Source organism: Pseudophryne corroboree, chromosome 3 (assembly GCF_028390025.1).
Source record: "Pseudophryne corroboree isolate aPseCor3 chromosome 3, aPseCor3.hap2, whole genome shotgun sequence".
Classification (NCBI taxonomy): domain Eukaryota; kingdom Metazoa; phylum Chordata; class Amphibia; order Anura; family Myobatrachidae; genus Pseudophryne; species Pseudophryne corroboree.
Window position 1 is genome coordinate 688,020,710 of NC_086446.1, and position 18,619 is coordinate 688,039,328.

At 49.5% G+C, this 18,619-nt stretch overlaps 1 protein-coding gene across 3 annotated transcripts in view; it reads right to left on the bottom strand.

Annotated features, from left to right (window-relative positions):
- CFAP46 (cilia and flagella associated protein 46) overlaps nt 1-18,619 on the bottom strand; it is a 798,890-nt gene that overhangs the window by 185,739 nt on the left and 594,532 nt on the right. For all 3 annotated transcript variants that reach the window (XM_063962013.1, XM_063962014.1, XM_063962012.1), the window contains exon 34: nt 16,916-17,014. In XM_063962013.1, coding sequence (XP_063818083.1) covers nt 16,916-17,014 — 99 coding nt within the window. The remainder of the gene's footprint in view (nt 1-16,915; nt 17,015-18,619) is intronic.

Genomic DNA, 18,619 nt, shown 5'->3' on the forward strand with positions numbered 1-18,619 from the left:
ACAAAAAGAGTAGGGGTCCCCCGTATTTTTTACACCAGCATCGGGCTCCACTAGCTGGACAGATAATGCCACAGCCGGGGGTCACTTTTATACAGTGCCCTGCGGCCGTGGCATTAAATATCCAACTAGTCACCCCTGGCCGGGGTACCCTGGGGGAGTGGGGACCCCTTCAATCAAGGGGTCCCCCCCAGCCACCCAAGCGCCAGGGGTGAAGCCCGAGGCTGTCCCCCCCATCCAAGGGCTGCGGATGGGAGGCTGATAGCCTTGAGAAAATGTAAATAATATTGTTTTTTCCTGTAGTACTACAAGTCCCAGCAAGCCTCCCCTGCAAGCTGGTACTTGGACAACCACAAGTACCAGCATGCGGGAGAAAAACGGGCCCGCTGGTACCTGTAGTACTACTGGAAAAAAAATACCCAAATAAAAACAGGAGACACACCTTGAGAGTAAAACTTTATTACACACCTGCCGACACACACATACTTACCTATGTTGACCCGCCGACTGCCACGTCTCCTGATCCGACGATCCGGGGTACCTGTGAATCAAATTATACTCACCTCAATCCAGCGTCCAGATATAAATCCACGTACTTGAGGTCACACGCGCATACAGCCAATCAGTTGAGTGCAACGAAGTAGCGCTTCCTGATTGGCTGAAGGGACCTCGGTGACAGCAGTCACGTGGTGTCCCGGCATTCGGGGAAAGGGGTCTGATGTGTAAACATGGGACCCCTTTCAGTCAGCTGGTTCGGGTAAATGCGGTTTGTTTTTTTGCCAAGTACGTGGATTTATATCTGGACACTGGATTGAGGTGAGTATAATTTGATTCACAGGTACCCCGGATCGTCGGATCAGGAGACGTGGCAGTCGGCGGGTCAACATAGGTAAGTATGTGTGTCGGCAGGTGTGCAATAAAGTTTTACTCTCAATGTGTGTGTCTCCTGTTTTTATTTGGGTATTTTTTTTCCAGTAGAACTACAGGTACCATCGGGCCCGTTTTTCTCCCGCATGCTGGTACTTGTGGTTCTCCAAGTACCAGCTTGCGGGGGAGGCTTGCTGGGACTTGTAGTACTACAGGAAAAAACAATATTCTTTACATTTTCTCAAGGCTATCAGCCTCCCATCCGCAGCCCTTGGATGGGGGGGACAGCCTCGGGCTTCACCCCTGGCCCTTGGGTGGCTGGGGGGGTGACCCCTTGATTGAAGGGGTCCCCACTCCCCCAGGGTACCCCGGCCAGGGGTGACTAGTTGGGTATTTAATGCCACGGCCGCAGGGCGCTGTATAAAAGTGACCCCCGGCTGTGGCATTATCTGTCCAGCTAGTGGAGCCCGATGCTGGTGTAAAAAATACGGGGGACCGCTACTCTTTTTGTCCCCCGTATTTTTTGCACCAGCACCAGGCGCAGAGCCCGGTGCTGGTTTTAAAAATACGGGGGATCCCCTGTCCATTTTTCCCCCGGATCTTTAGAACCAGGACCGGCTCGAAGAGCCCGAGGCTGGTTATGCTTTGGAGGGGATTTTACCATTCCATCTAAAAAAAATATATATATATATTTTAAAAAATATATAAATAATACTTGTGCCTCCCAAAAAGACAAACCAAGTACCTAATCCCTTCTAATATACATAGATATGCTATTACTAATAAAAAAAACACCAAAAAAAAACATGTTTAATTTTTTTTTATTAGTTTCACCCACCAAAGTGCGAATTTACTGTCTAAAAGCACTGTTGTCGAATTTCCAAACTTCAATTGAATATACTTTTGGCGAATTGCCGCATTTGTACCATTGCAGAAAAGTCGAATTTGACAAAAGTCGAATTTCAAAAAGTCGAATTTGGAAAGTCCGTTTTTTTGACGGAAAGTACTGTATTGCATTGACGATTTTTTTTTTTTTGGCGAAAAAGTCCCGTTTTTCGACAATTTCGAGAATTCAACCGCAATTGCATATACCCCTATAATGTATACAGTATATTGAATTTATTCTATACTAAAACAAAAACTATTTATATCAATTATATTTAGAATGGCAATTCTAATAGGGCTGGTGCAAGTTCTGATGGTGCGAGCGATGGTGGTGTCTAAGTAGCATCATTCAGTAATACTGTCTGTATGGACGCTGAAAGTGGGCGTCTCAGTCTTTGCATATTGGCCCTTATTCCGAGTTGTTCGCTCGTTGCCGAGTTTCGCTATATTGCGATTAGTCGCTTACTGCGCATGCGCAAGGTTCACAGAGCGCATGCGCATAGTTATTTTACTCAAAAGTTAGGTATTTTACTCACGGCGTAACGAGGAATTTTCATCGTTCTGGTGATCGGAGTGTGATTGACAGAAAGTGGGTGTTTCTGGGCGGAAACTGGCCGTTTTATGGGAGTGTGCGAAAAAACGCTGGCGTTTCTGGGAAAAACGCGGGAGTGTCTGAAGAAATGGGGGAGTGTCTGGGCGAACGCTGGGTGTGTTTGTGACGTCAAACCAGGAACGAAACTGACTGAACTGATCGCAATTGCTGAGTAAGTCTGGAGCTACTCAGAAACTGCTAAGAAATTTCTATTCGCAATTTTGCGAATCTTTCGTTCGCAATTCTGCTAAGATAAGATTCACTCCCAGAGGGCGGCGGCTTAGCGTGTGCAATGCTGCTAAAAGCAGCTAGCGAGCGAACAACTCGGAATGAGGGCCATTGGCCGGATGGATGTACGGATGGGAAGGACTTTGGAGCAGCATCTGCAGAAAGTTCCAGATGGGCGACCACCAATAGATGCTGCTGCATGGCTTCTGCGTCATCCCCTGAATCAGGCCGACAAATGTATATGTGACAGCAACTTAAAGAGGAACTGCAGCCCATGCAGACTTTAAACAAGAATTATTCATTCATTTGATGTCATTCGGTGGTTAGTAGCTTTGGTACTGTTAGGGTCCCACAATGTGATACTGGCACAAGAGACAAGCCATTGTACAGGATGTAAAGACACTTAGCTGATTTTATAATAACATAAATCTCTGATCTGTGCATGCACAGGAGCCGTACTGTAGATCTGGTCCTGTGTAGATCTGGTCCTGCAATGTCGCTCGTAGTGCCCCAAAGCCGCAGCACGACTGACATGCTGCAGGTGTTTGGAGCCAGCCACGGGGAGCATGTCATTCCCTTTTTGTGGGCAAGCAGAAGCCAAAGGCTGCATCCTTAGACACAGCTTCACTGGCCCCAGTAAATTGCGCCTACTTGTCATTTATAGGTTCATGTTATGTGGTGTGTACAGTTGTGTTTCTAATTGTCCACATGTTTTCTGATTGGCAGCCATCAGAACTTGTTTTACCTATCACTTTGACAATAAATAAATTGATTTGGTCCTAGATCGCCAACCTGAGGTACCTCTGCCAGAGCCTCTGACACCCCATGGTGCTTAAGTACATAGTTTGGGAACCATTAAACTATGCTATAAGGGTACAACTATGCCATTAATGTCAGGAGGTCAGAATGTTTTAAGGTGGGGGGGTAAGATACAATTTCATTTTGGCGCCCCTGAATCACTGGACGTTGCCCACTCAGGAGTAGCTGGGGTAAGTTGTCACACCACTTACCTGATGTCAGAAATCAGTCATCTTCCCCCAATCCAGATACATACTCCTCCCAAACATACATTGAGCCCCACAATAATTGTACCAGAGCACCCCATTTTAATATTACACTGCCCCATTTTTATTCAAATGCATCTTATTATTATCAGGCCTAGCGCTACCCGCTCAGTAAAGGTATGCAGAGCAGGTAGGCACCAGGGTAGAGAGGCGTCTCCCTGCTCTGTATCACTGTGCTGCGCCTGGGACGCTGCTGCTGCTGCCGGCTACTGTGCCTGTCACACAGTGTGACAGGCAATGGCAGCTTCAAGCCTCTCTCCAGTACTCCCCCATTTGACACCGGCGGCATTGCTTTTTTTGACCTGCTCGGCAGGAAAGGGGGCGGAGCTACACAGACATGAGGGGTGGGGCTACCTCGATCTGAGGGGCGGAGCTACAAAGACAAGGCTGCCTACCAGACTCAGAGAGTGTCAGAAAAATAAGTATTCTGCTGCTTGAAGTTGTGAGGTAGTGTGTGTGTGTTTAGTGCTGTATGTGTCTGTGTGTGTGTTTATGGGGGGAGGTGAGGGGGAAGGAGTAGTATTACACAGAGCCTTCCACCTCTCTCTGGTGCTATTCTTACTCTCTCCTCCTGCTACTGCCCATCAGTCACCCAGCAGCCCCACACTCTGCCGTGGGGGGAATCCTGCAGCTTATTCCCCTTTCAGACCAACACCTATGAACACGGGTTATTAGCACATGAGTGTGCATAACCCATGTTCAGGTGTGGTCTGAAAAGTGCAAGGGTTGAAATACCGGGTCTAGCAACCTGGTATTTCAACCCTGGTCACGAGCAGGGTTGAACTCGTCTTCAACCCAGCTCACTGTGCGGTGTGAGCGCTAGCCGGGTCGTTGTGACCCGTTTCCCGGGCCGCAGACAACGGCAGCGGGGGGGCCTAAGGTGGGTCGCACACTGGGAGCTCCCGTGTCAGGCTCCCGGGTGCAACCCACCTCAGGCAGTCTGAAAGGGGTATTATTAACATCCCTTTCTGGGGCCTAAGGATAAAATCCCTAGCTGCCAGTCCTCATTTCACTGCTCAGGCCAGAGAAAGCAGCACTTGCTGCTGGATGCAGGGAGGTTTACACGTGAAGTAGCCTCCTCCATATTTGGTACCATCCTGCTATAGTCAACACTCAGGCTATGTCTGTACTATACCACCCTGGTTACCTCTGTAGTGATACCAGAGCCGTAAGTACATGTGTGCCAGGTGTGCCTGGCACACAGCGCAGTGGCCCTGCGGGCGCAAATGGCCGCATCCCATTGATTTTAGTCAACGGCATTGCAATGAGTAAAAGTGACTCATTACAAGCTGCCTGAGAGGAGCAGCAGTGTCGGAGGCAGGGTAGAAAGAGGAGGAGGGAGGGGGATGAGGGAGGCGTAGCAGCACACTGTAAATGGTGGCAGCGCTGCTGCAGCTGTCCCTCTCCTTCCACATAGGTTGGCCGCCGCCACTGTGAATGCTGGGATGCGCTTCTCTCATCCCAGCATTCACAGCAGTGGCGGCCAGCCAATGTGAAAGGAGAGGGACAGGTGCAGCGGCGCCACCACCAATTACAGTGCGATGCTGCGGCTCCCGAGTCCCCTCCCTCCTCCTCCCCTGCCCGGGATCTGCCAGCAGCTGCTGCAGTGAGGAGCCTGACTGCCTGAGCCAGCGGGGAGAGAGTAAGTGTCATATATTCTTTCTGTCTGTCTGTCTATCTTTCTATTCTGTCTGTCTGCCGTAATGTGTAAAAAAGGGGAGTGGCTGCTGTAATGTGTAAAAAGGGATACTGTCTGCCGTAATGTGTAAAAAGGGGGACGCTGTCTGCCGTAATGTGTAAAAAGGGAGACTGTCTGCCGTAATGTGTAAAAAGGGGGACGCTGTCTGCCGTAATGTGTAAAAAGGGAGACTGTATGCCGTAATGTGTAAAAAGGGAGGCGCTGTCTGCCGTAATGTGTAAAAAAAGGGACTCTGCCTGTCGTAATGTGTAAAAAGGGGATTCTGTCTGCCGTAATGTGTAAAAATGGGGACTGGCTGCTGTAATGTGTAAAAAGCGGGACTGTCTGCCGTCATGTTTAAAAAGGGAGACAGTCTGCCGTAATGTGTAAAAAGGGGATGCTGTCTGTCGCAATGTGTAAAAAAGGGGACGCTGTCTGCCGTAATGTGTAAAAAACGGGACGCTCTCTGCCATAATGTGTAAAAAGGGGGACTGTCTACTGTAATGTGTAAAAAGGGGACGCTGTCTTGCGTAATGTGTAAAAAGAGGTACTGGCTGCCGTAATGTGTAAAAAGGGGAACTGGCTGCCGTAATGTGTAAAAAGGGGGACGCTGTCTGCCGTAAAGTGTAAAAAAGGGGACGCTGTCTGCCGTAATGTGTAAATAAGGGGATGCTGCCTACCGTAATGTGTAAAAAGGAAACGCTGTCTGCCGTAATGTGTAAAAAGGGGACGCTGTCTGCCGTAATGAGTAAAAAGGGGACGCTGTCTGCTGTAATGGGTAAAAAGGAGACGCTATCTGCCGCAGTGTGTAAAAAGGGGATGCTGTCTGCCGTAATGTGTAAAAAGGAGACGCTGTCTGCCGTAATGTGTAAAAAGGAGACGTCGTCTACCGTAATGTGTAAAAAATGGGACGCTGTCTGCCGTAATGTGTAAAAGGTGGACTCTGCCTGTTGTAATGTGTAAAAAGGGGACTCTGTCTGCCGTAATCTGTAAAAAGGGGACGCTGTCTGCCGTAATCTGTAAAAAGGGGATGCTGTCTGCCGTAATGTTTAAAAAGGGGGACTTTCTGCTGTAATGTGTAAAAAACAGGACTCTGTCTGCCGTAATGTGTAAAAAGGGACGCTGTCTGCTGTAATGTGTAAAAGGCCGTAATGTGTAAAAGGGTCTCTACCTGGTGTAGTGGCGCTACTGTCTGGCGTAATTTGAATAATGGAGACTACTGTGCACCGTAATATGAATTGGTATTTTGTGGACACACTTCTTCCCCATGAAGCCACGCCCCTATATTTTTGGCACGCCTACGGCGCGCACTGCCCCTGTTTTACATCTGGAGGTGGCGCCTATGCCGTTTCTTTCACACAGCGCTAAAATGTCTAGTTACGCCACTGAGTGATACTACTGGCCCTCCTCAGCCTGTCACTGGTCACCCCATTCAGCGTGATGCGGTTAAGATGCCGCCTGTAGGGATCCCGGCAGTTGAAATACCGACACTGGGATCACGACACCCTTCAGAATCCACACGCCAGAACTCCAAAAGGGACAGGAGACCAACACCCCGACCATAAGAATACATGGCAGGTTAGGTTTAGGGCTGGGAGTGGGGGGGTTAGGTAAAGGCACCAGGCAGGGGGGTTAGGGTTAGGCCAAACCCCTGTGTTGCTTTGTCCACATATGCACAAAGCAACACACACATAGCCACATATACATACACAGCCACAAATACACACAATCTCATATACACAGCCACATATGCACACATACAGACACATACAGTATACAGTGCACAGTCACATATACTCAGACACTCACATACAGTATACAGTCACATATACACAGACAGCCAGATACATTATACAGTCACATGTACATGGACAGCCACATACAGTATACACAGTCACATATAAACGGACAGCCAGATACAGTAAACACACATATACACCAGGGACGTGCGGGGAGGTAAATGGCTCAGGAGGCACTGGTTAGTACCAGACCCAGATTTACACACAATATATGAGGCTCTGCCTCCCCTGGCCACACATCACTGCATCCAATAGTGCACAATGTCACAGCCTGAGTGTGTGTCTGTGTGTGTGTGTAGTGTGAGAAGTAGGGAGGCAATGTGTGTGTGGGGGGGGGGGGGGGGGAGCACTGACGTGATAGGACAGTGAGTTGTTATTGGGTAGTGAGATGGGGGACCAGTAAGGTGTGAACGAGGCAGTGTGACCTGTTGGGGCAGTAAAGTGTGAGGAGAGCACTGTGAGCTGTGGAAGTGGGAAGGGTAGTGAGATATAAAGGGAACTGACAAGGAGAGAGCTAAGAAGGGGTAATAAGAAGACTATGGAGTGGCAATCAGGAGTCACGCCGTCGCCCCGTCCGCCTTACTTACCTCTCCGGGTGCGCTGGTCCTCCCTGCGGCCGTCCACGCTGGCGGCTCCCGGCTTCCGTCGCTCGGCCCGGCGTCTGGGCGGGTGACGTCATCAGGCACTTCCCACCAACCAGATGGTGGTGGGAAGCATAAATTCAGGTGTCAGGCACTGCATCAGTGCCTGAGTATCATCTATTCTGCCTACAGAAGTTGTGATCTCCAGTGCTCCCGCATTCCTGTGGTTTCCAAGCACCTCCGTGCCTCCAAGCATCTCCGTGCCTTCAAGCATCTCCGTGCCTCCAAGCATCTCCGTGCCTTCAAGCATCTCCGTGCCTTCAAGCACCTCCGTGCCTCCAAGCACCTCCGTGCCTTCAAGCACCTCCGTTCCTCCAAGCGTCTCAGTGTCTCCAAGCGCCTCAGCGCCTCCAAGCACCTCAGCCCCTCCAAGCACCTCAGTGCCTCCAAGCACCTCAGTGTCTCCAAGCGCCTCAGCGCCTCCAAGCACCTCAGCGCCTCCAAGCGCCTCAGTGCCTCCAAGCGCCTCAGTGCCTCCAAGCGCCTCCAAGCGCCTCAGCGCCTCCAAGCACCTCAGTGCCTCCAAGCGCCTCAGTGCCTTCAAGCGCCTCAGCGCCTCCAAGCACCTCAGTGTCTCCAAGCGCCTCAGCGCCTCCAAGCACCTCAGTGCCTCCAAGCGCTTCAGCGCCTCCAAGCACTTTAGCGCCTCCCCGCACCTCAGTGCCTCCAAGCACTTCAGCGCCTACAAGCACTTCAGTCTCTCCAAACCCCAGTGCACTTTAGCGCAGTTTGTGCCTCCAGCACCTGGTATTCCTCACTGATTCATCAGCACCTTTCAAGTTCTGTCTTTCAGGAGACCTTCAGCGTCCACGCGTGCCTCCTGTCTGCCGACCTGATCCTGCATGAGGAAAACTTACATTCGGCCATCTCTGCTGCGGCCCAGTTGCGGTTTCTCTTCCCGGTCACCGGAAGAAACCCCGAGTCCACAACACTCCCAAACCAGGTCAGTGATAGTATACTCAGGCCTCATGGACCCGGAGGATCGGAACACGGACTCAAGTGCCATCCAGAATCTGGCTTCTCAAGTACAAAGTCAGGAAGCGGCACAAGGTGTCCCTAGCCTCGGTAATTCCAGCACCAGTTCCAGTAGCCGCACCAGTTGCCGCTTCCAGCAATGTTCAGCCATCGGCCGGTGCCACTCCGCGCCTTCAGCTGCCTACTCCGTCCCGTTATAATGGGAATCCTAAAAATTGTCGTGGTTTTTTAAACCAATGCGAGGTACATTTCGAGCTACTTGCACATAACTTTCCTACAGACCGATCCAAGGTGGCATATATTATTTCTCTGCTGGAAGGATCTGCCTTGAATTGGGTGTCTCCATTATGGGAACGTTCTGATTCACTGGTTTCCAATTACTCCGAATTCATCACGTCTTTTCGACGAATTTTTGACGAGCCCGGCAGGATGACTTCGGCCTCTTCTGACTTGCTCCGCATCCGTCAAGGCTCCCGATCCGTGGATCAGTATGCGGTTAATTTTCAAACCATTGCCTCTGAACTTCGCTGGAATAATGAGGCTCTGAGAGCTGCTTTCTGGAACGGTCTCTCTGATCGCCTGAAGGATGAGTTGGTCACTCGGGAGCTTCCGGATTCTTTAGAGGAATTGATCTATCTCTGTGTTAAGGTAGATCTCCGGATGCAGGAACGTGGAGGTGAACGTAGTCGATCGGATCGTTCTAGGTTCCGGCTTCCCCCTGCAAGGCAAGCGGTGGTCCCAAGTCCTGACGAACCCATGCAGATTAACCGATCCCGATTGTCCCCGGAGGAGCGACAGCGTCGTCATGAACTTAAGCTCTGTCTGTACTGCGGAGCTGCGGGTCATTTCATCAAGTCCTGCAAATCCCGTCCGGAAACGGGCAGGCCTAGTTTGTTCCGGAAGAGTCAAGTTGGGAGTTACGACCAAATCTTCTCCGACTTCGGACTGTTTGCTTCCTGTAACGTTAACCACCAAGGTTACTTCCAAGTCTTTTGAAGCCCTGTTGGACTCCGGGGCTGCGGGGAATTTCGTTTCTTCTCTCTGTGTCCAAAGCCTGAATTCGGAAGTACGGTCCATCGAACGGCCTATTTCCTTGACAGCTATCAATGGTACTAGGATATCCAAGGGTATCATAACAGAGCGCACGGTTCCAGTTAAATTACAGGTCGGGGCTCTACATCAAGAATATTTGGAGTTCCTGGTGATTCCGGAAATGCATCATGATCTGGTTCTCGGAATGCCTTGGCTCAAAATTCACAATCCCCATATCGATTGGAAGACCGCACAGATTCGGTCTTGGAGTTCTTTTTGTCATGCTAACTGTCTCATCCCTGTCTGTCCGCTTCGTGCTTCTACTAAGGCGGAGGAAGAACTTATCCCGGAGGCGTACCAAGAGTTCAAGGATGTGTTCTCGGAACAGGCGGCTGACCAGTTACCACCCCATAGGTCTTGGGACTGCCCCATTGACCTCATCCCAGGGAAAATGCCGCCCCGGGGTCGCATTTATCCCCTGTCCCTTCCAGAGTCACAAGCTATGTCAGACTATATCAAGTCCAATCTTCACAAGGGATTCATTCGCCCCTCTATCTCCCCGGCTGGAGCGGGCTTCTTCTTCGTGAAAAAGAAGGACGGGGGGTTAAGACCATGTATCGACTACCGCGGCCTAAGTGATATTACCATCAAAAATAAATACCCCTTGCCTCTAATCACAGAGCTATTTGATAGAGTTCGTGGTGCCCGCGTTTTTTCCAAGCTCGATTTGAGGGGGGCCTATAACCTTATACGCATCAGAGAGGGAGATGAATGGAAGACCGCCTTCAATACCCGAGATGGGCATTATGAGTATCTGGTGATGCCGTTCGGTCTTAGCAATGCTCCTGCTGTCTTCCAGGGATTCGTCAACGAAATCTTCCGAGACATGTTATACCTAAGTGTCGTGGTATATTTGGATGACATACTGATTTTTTCCAAAGACCTTGCTGAACACAGGATACAGGTCAAAGAGGTACTCCGCCGTCTACGTGAGAATCATCTCTATGCCAAGATATCCAAGTGTACCTTCGAAGTAACATCAATACCGTTCCTCGGTTATATCATCTCGGGGATGGAGCTTCGCATGGACCGGAGAAACTTTCCGCTATTCGGGACTGGGCACAGCCACTCTCCTTGAAAGCAATACAAAGATTCCTGGGTTTTGCGAACTATTACAGAAAGTTCATTAGAAGTTTCTCCACCATTGTTGCACCCATTACCGCCTTGACGAGAAAGGGTTCCAACACGGGTTTGTGGCCTCCCGAAGCCATAGAGGATTTTTCCCACTTGAAATCGGCTTTTATGTCCGCTCCAGTACTCCAACAACCAAATTTCGAGGAACCTTTCTTCCTAGAAGTTGACGCATCCTCGGTCGGAGTTGGGGCCGTTCTTTCTCAGTACTCCTCAGATAAGAGATTACATCCGTGTGGTTTCCACTCTCGTAAATTCTCTCCGGCTGAACGAAATTACACTATTGGAGACCAGGAACTCTTAGCAATTAAATCTGCCTTGGAAGAGTGGAGATATCTCTTAGAAGGGGCCAAACATGTGATTACCATTTACACTGATCACAAAAATTTGTTGTACATCAAAACTGCACAGTGTTTGAATCCTCGCCAAGCTAGATGGGCACTCTTCTTCACTCGATTCTCTTTTGTTATCAAGTACCGAGCCGGGACTTTCAATACTAAAGCGGATGCACTGTCCCGTTCACAAACTCCCACAGATGAAGAGGATTCTTTTGAGCGGAGTTTAATTCTGAATCCAATTTCTGTCTCCGCTGCCTCAACTACTCCAGGTCCTCCCCCTGGAAGAATGTCCGTACCAGCTAAATTCCGGTCGAGGATACTACAGTGGGCCCATATCTCCAAGTTTTCCGGTCATCCCAGCGCCCAGAAGATGTACAAGTTTCTGCAAAGATCCTACTGGTGGGATTCCATGAGGAAGGATGTACAGGATTACGTTAATTCTTGTCCACAGTGTACACAGCATAAATCTCCTCTCCTACCTCCTGCTGGGTTACTTTGTCCTCTGTCCATTCCTATGAAACCTTGGACTCACATTTCCTTAGACTTCGTCACCGACTTGCCCTGTTCCAAAGGATTCAACACTGTCTGGGTGATCGTCGACCGTTTTTCGAAGATGGGGCACTTCGTTCCATTGACTGGTCTGCCGACAGCTCCTAAATTATCTCTAATATTTGTCCGAGAACATTTTCGGTTGCATGGGTTACCTCAAGAAATAGTCTCTGATCGAGGGGTACAGTTCACCGCAAGGGTTTGGGAAGCTCTCTGCTCGGCCTTACAAATTAAACTTAAGTTTTCGTCCGCTTATCACCCCCAAACTAATGGACAAACGGAACGAGTCAATCAAGACTTGGAGACTTTCCTCCGCCTGTATCTCTCCCCTTCACAGGACAACTGGGTAGAGTTATTGCCTTGGGCAGAGTTTGCACAAAACCATTCATTTCATTCCTCCACTGGCGAATCCCCGTTTTTCATCAACTATGGCTTCCACCCGCAAGTTCCGGAATTACCAATTCTTCCAACAGGAGAGGTTCCAGCTGTGACTTCCACTCTACTACACTTCAGACAAATTTGGAGTAAGGTTCATGCTAGTCTTAAAAAGGTTTCTGTCCGATACAAGTTCTTCGCGGACAAGAAACGGCGAGCCGCTCCTCAATACAAGGTTGGTGACAGGGTATGGCTCTCCACACGTAACCTCCGGCTAAAGGTACCCACAATGAAGTTCGCCCCAAGGTTCATCGGTCCTTACCCTGTGCTACAAATCCTGAATCCTGTGGTCTGCAAGTTGGGATTACCTTCTCATCTACTCATACCAAATGCCTTTCATGTTTCTTTCCTTCGTCCTCTCATCCTTAATCGTTTTCATTCTAAGCCCTCAAGCCCCACTTCGGTAGAAACTGAAACTGGGACAGACTTCGAGATCAAAACTATTCTGGACTCTCGTTATCTTCATAAGAACCTGCAATATGTGGTAGAATGGAAAGGTTATGGTCCTGAGGAGAGAAGTTGGATAGGAGCTTCTGAGGTCTCAGCTCCTCGACTAATCTGAATCTTCCATGCCAAGCACCCTACGAAACTTGGGAAGTGTCCAGGGGCCACCCCTAGAGGAGGGGGTACTGTCACGCCGCCGCCCCGTCCGCCTTACTTACCTCTCCGGGCGCGCTGGTCCTCCCTGCGGCAGTCCTCGCTGGCGGCTCCCGGCTTCCGTCGCTCGGCCTGGCGTCTGGGCGGGTGACGTCATCAGGCACTTCCCACCAACCAGATGGTGGTGGGAAGCATAAATTCAGGTGTCAGGCACTGCATCAGTGCCTGAGTATCATCTATTCTGCCTACAGAAGTTGTGATCTCCAGTGCTCCCGCATTCCTGTGGTTTCCAAGCATCTCCGTGCCTCCAAGCACCTCCGTGCCTCCAAGCATCTCCGTGCCTCCAAGCATCTCCGTGCCTTCAAGCACCTCCGTGCCTCCAAGCACCTCAGTGTCTCCAAGCGCCTCAGCGCCTCCAAGCACCTCAGTGCTTCCAAGCACCTCCGTACCTTCAAGCACCTCCGTGCCTCCAAGCACCTCAGCGTCTCCAAGCACCTCAGCGCCTCCAAGCACCTCAGCGCCTCCAAGCGTCTCAGTGCCTCCAAGCACCTCAGTGTCTCCAAGCGTCTCAGCGCCTCCAAGCACCTCAGTGCCTCCAAGCACCTCAGTGCCTCCAAGCGCTTCAGCGCCTCCAAGCACTTCAGGGCCTCTCCGCACCTCAGTGCCTCCAAGCACTTCAGCGCCTACAAGCACTTCAGTCTCTCCAAACCCCAGTGCACTTTAGCGCAGTTTGTGCCTCCAGCACCTGGTATTCCTCGCTGATTCATCAGCACCTTTCAAGTTCTGTCTTTCAGGAGACCTTCAGCGTCCACGCGTGCCTCCTGTCTGCCGACCTGATCCTGCATGAGGAAAACTTACATTCGGCCATCTCTGCTGCGGCCCAGTTGCGGTTCCTCTTCCCGGTCACCGGAAGAAACCCCGAGTCCACAACACTCCCAAACCAGGTCAGTGATATCAGGGAGGTGAGAGTAAGAGACATATAATTGTTTTTGATTTTTTTTAAAGAGGGGGGCAGCCAAAAATGTTGTTCCTGGTGGCGGCCTGACCCCTAAATCTGCCTCTGACTGTGGTCATTATGTGTATAAGCGGCACGACTACTGTGGGCATTAAGTATATAAGCGGCACTACTACTGTGGGCATTATGTACGTAAGTGGCATTACTACTGTGGGCATTACGTGTATAAGCGCTACTACTACTGGGTGCACTATGTGTATAAGCGGCACTACTAGTGGGTGCAATATGTGTATAAGCGGCACTACTACGCATGGAGTAATGTAAATAAGATTGTGCTACTTTGTGGTGTAATTTGAAAAGGTACTATTGTGTGGCCATGCCCCTGCCTTGTGAGACCACACATCTTTTTTCAACACACACAGTCCATTTGTAAAATATGGGAGGGCGCAAATTTACAGTTTGCAGGGGGGCGCTGAACACCCTAGCACCGGCCCTGATTATTATGCACACAGTGCCCCATTTTTAAACCATACAGGGACCAATTATTATGCCAACCTCCTGATTACCCTAAAGTGAAGTCACACTTCAGGGTTTAGGAAGCTGGGAGGTGGAGCCTCAGCGCACTGCGTTTGGGAACAGGTACCACTGGTCACCTGATCTCGGAAAGTGTGAGATAGTTTGAGTTCCCCAGAGCTATCACATTCCACCTTCCTTCTATTAATCCGGCACTGTCCTACATTGACTGGCACCTCTCAAATGTTTGCGGGGGCCAGGGGGGAGTTGAGCCACCCCCTTGCCTCCCAGCCCCCAGTTCTGACACCTATGATTAGTGTACAACTGTGCCATAAGTGTACAAATATGAATTATCCCCATTATACGCTGTTTTAAATAACTGCCAGGGTATGCTAATTGTGTCGCAAGTTGTCTAATTTTATCCAGAATATACAGCTTATTGTAACCTTACTAAACGTAAGTAATAATAAGGCCCACAAATAAATGGAGATGGATATTTTTTGGATATGAGGAAGATACGGACAGACTGAGACGGACCTCACAAGAACAATGAATAACATAGATAAAATGTAGATTGATGACTTAGGGGTGTATTCAATACCTGGTTTAGGTCAGAAGGGGTTCCGACCTATTTAATGTCGGGCCATTTTTTCTGACAAGTCGGGAATTCCCGACTTGTCAGAAACCACGTGGATTGTCGGATTAGCCATAGATCCACGTGTTCCGCGGCCAAATACAACAGGATTTTGGCTCTGGTTCCGACAATGTCAATTCAACTTTTTTTAAAGTCGGATTGACATTGTCGGAACCGGGGAGATGAGACGGCGTAGTTTCCTGTGTGGGGCCAGGGGCACCCCCCTTTTCCCCGATCGCTCACCGACTTTTGAAGGCAGCTTGCGGAGGCTGATGCTGGCCTAGGGAGGCAGAGGAGGGAGTAGGGTCAGTGCTGTACCCCGTGGTGCCCTGCTTTACGTTGATCAGTGCCGGTGCGTGGGTGGAAAGGGCACGGGAAATGAACAGAGCACAGGGGGGACGGGAAGCATGTATTTAGATGACCCGGGACGCACGTATTTACCTGACACAGGACCGATGTTATGCCTCGCTGCTCTCCGTGGTCCGCTCCGTCCTGGCGATCAGAAAACTAACTTGTATCTCTCCCGCCTGTTCCACGCTGTCCCCATCTGTGCTCAGCGTCCGCGTTGCCTGCGATGTCTCGGTCCGTGGGAGCTTCCGGACGTGTCCTCTTTGTGTGCTTCTCTGCTCCCGTGCAGTGACCTCCTCGCTCACGGAAGCGGGAGTGGGCAAATCCGACAGTCTGATTTGGCCACTCATTGAATACTGACCTGTTGGATCCTTTTAGTCGGAAAGGATCCGACAGGCATTGTATATACCCCTTAGGGGTGTACTCAAAAACTGTTGGATCCTTTCCGACAAGCATTGTTGGAAAGGATCCGACTAAGCACTATTCAATGCCGGGCCAAACCTGACAGGTAAGGCCCGGAGCAGACAATGGCAATCTGACTTTTTTAAAAATCGGACTGACATTGTCGAAAACGGGGGCCAAAATCTGTCGGGTATGGCCCCACTTTTGACAATACACGCAGATCGGCGGCCGCGTGCATTCCGACAAGTCGGGAATTCCCGACTTGTAGGAAAAATGGCCCGCTAATGAATAAGTCGGAACCTTAATCTGTCAGAAGCTGCTGTCTTTCAGACAAGACGGCAGCTTCCGACAGCTACTGAATAAACCCCTTAGTGGGAAATGTGACAGGCAAAATACACATTAAAATTAAGTTGTTGTTTTTTTTTTTTAATCTTCTGATATTTTTCTGTAAACTGAGCCAATTAGGGGTTCGAATAAATCAGGGGTGGGGAACCTCAGGCCCGAGGGCCATATAAGGCCCTCAAAGCCACTAGATCCGGCCCGGCTAGGCTCACCTAAACGAGAGGAGATGCCGAGCGCCCGCTGAGATTTTACCACCAGCGGGCGCCCGGCTCCTCAGCAGCAGCTCACTCCTGAGCTCCAGCTTCTGGCTCAGGCAGTGTACATGTGTGGCTGTGCAGCGCTATGGGAGAGACATCATGACATCTCTCCCATAGTTTCGAGGAGAGGGAGGGCAGCAGTCTGGAAGCAGGAGGAGGGCTGGTGAGCATTGTGCGTTTTTTCTTTCTTTTAATGTGTGTGTGTAAGCGGCGCTACTAGGGGGCATATTTAATGGGGCATAATTACAGGGGGAATATCTAATGGGGCATAACTACAGCTGGCATATTTAATGGGGCATAACAACTGACAGGGCATATCTAATGGGCCAAAACAACTGACAGTGGGCATATCTAATGGGGCATAACAAATGACTAGGGGCAAATCTAATCGGGCATAACAAGAGACTGGGGGCATAACTACTGACTGGGGGCAGGGCATAACTACTGACTGGGGGCAGGCTAATTTTTAAGTTGATCATTTTTGTATGGCCCCCGAAGGATTTTATAAATATCCAAATGGCCCTTGGTAGAAAATAGGTTCCCCACCCCTGGAATAAATAATAGAGACAACCAAAACAGTAACATAAACACTGCACCTTATCAGCTCGTATTCACTAATGGCCACATTTTCAGCTGCTTTCTGATGGTAACTGACGGCGTGGTACAATCGCAAGTCTGCACATACTTGGGAAATTCTATTAAAAAAGAAAAGAAAAAAGTGTCAACATTATTTATTTTTACATGACAGACAGACCATTCATAATGCAATAGAAATTAATTTAAAATGACAAAAAATGCACAGTAAAATGCATAGCTGACAAAAAAAGAAATTAAGAGTTTCCTCATTTATACAGTACCACTGTGGCTATTAAATAACGAGACTGCTGCTATAATTTACGTTTAACTATATTAAGTACATTTATCTCTGTTCCCCTTCTATGTACTCCCCTTCTGCATCCACACACCGCTGCATTTCTATTTCCTATTGGTCAAAGCCGTGATGTAGCTCATTATCTGTCAGCTGTCTCAGCAGCTCCGTCGTTTTCTGCTTTACCTCATTAACTGATGCAAAACAGGTTCCCTTGAGCAGGGTTATAACTAGGTATGTCCGGAGTGTGCCACCACACATAGCGCTGCAAGGTAGGGGGCGCTGTTGGTGGCACTTGTCAATTAGCAGTTTTAATTACTTTCACTTGTAGCTTGCCCCCTGTTTGAAGCCCAGCAACTCCTGGCTGCCCGTCTCCTACCACCACCCCTTCCATTGCTAATACCTGTACAACATGAACTTAACTCGAGAGCTCTTTGTTATTCAGTCACACTGTCCTTTATTACATTTCAGGATGCTGACATACCTCGGATTCAAACCCACTGCCTGTGGCATTGCAGTTAAACACTCTATTAATTGAGCTATCTGCCCTTGCACAGAAAGCTAGAGAATTCCAACTAGTTGAAGCTAACCTTGCACTTTGTGAAAATAGGATTTTAATTACCTAACGGTAAATCCTTTTCTCGTAGTCCGTAGAGGATGCTGGGGTCCATATTAGTACCATAGGGTATAGACGCGTCCCGTGGGAGCCATAGGCACTTTAAGAGTTTAATAGTGTGGGCTGGCTCCTCTCTCTATGCCCCTCCTACTAGACTCAGTCTACAAACTGTGCCCGAGGAGACGGACATACTTCAAGAGAAAGAAATACACAGATAGTGGTAAGATTCACACCAGCTCACACATAACAAGGCAAACCAAGCTAACCAGCTCGAACAAGTCAGCAACAGTTGAACAACAGTACTTAACCAAGTAACAATGCAGTACTTAACCAAGGAACAAGGTAGTACCGAAAAAAGTAACAACTGCAGGAGAACGAAGCGCTGGGCGGGCGCCCAGCATCCTCTACGGACTACGAGAAAAGGATTTACCAGTAGGTAATTAAAATTCTATTTTCTCTTACGTCCTAGAGGATGCTGGGGTCTATATTAGTACCATGGGGATGTACCAAGGCTCCCAGTACGGGAGGGAGAGCACGGAGGCTCCTGCAGAACTGACTGACCAAACTGTAGGTCCTCAGAGACCAAAGTATCAAACTTGTAGAACTCAGCAAACGTGTTCGACCCCAACCAAGTTGCCGCTCGGCAAAGCTGTAAAGCCAAGACACCCCGGGCAGCCGCCCAGGAAGAACCCACCTTACGAGTAGAGTGGACCTTAACGAAATTAGGACACAGTAATCCTGCCGTAGAATAAGCATGCTGGATAGTAAACCTGATCCAGCGAGAAATCGTCTGCTTAGAAGCAGGCCACCCAACCT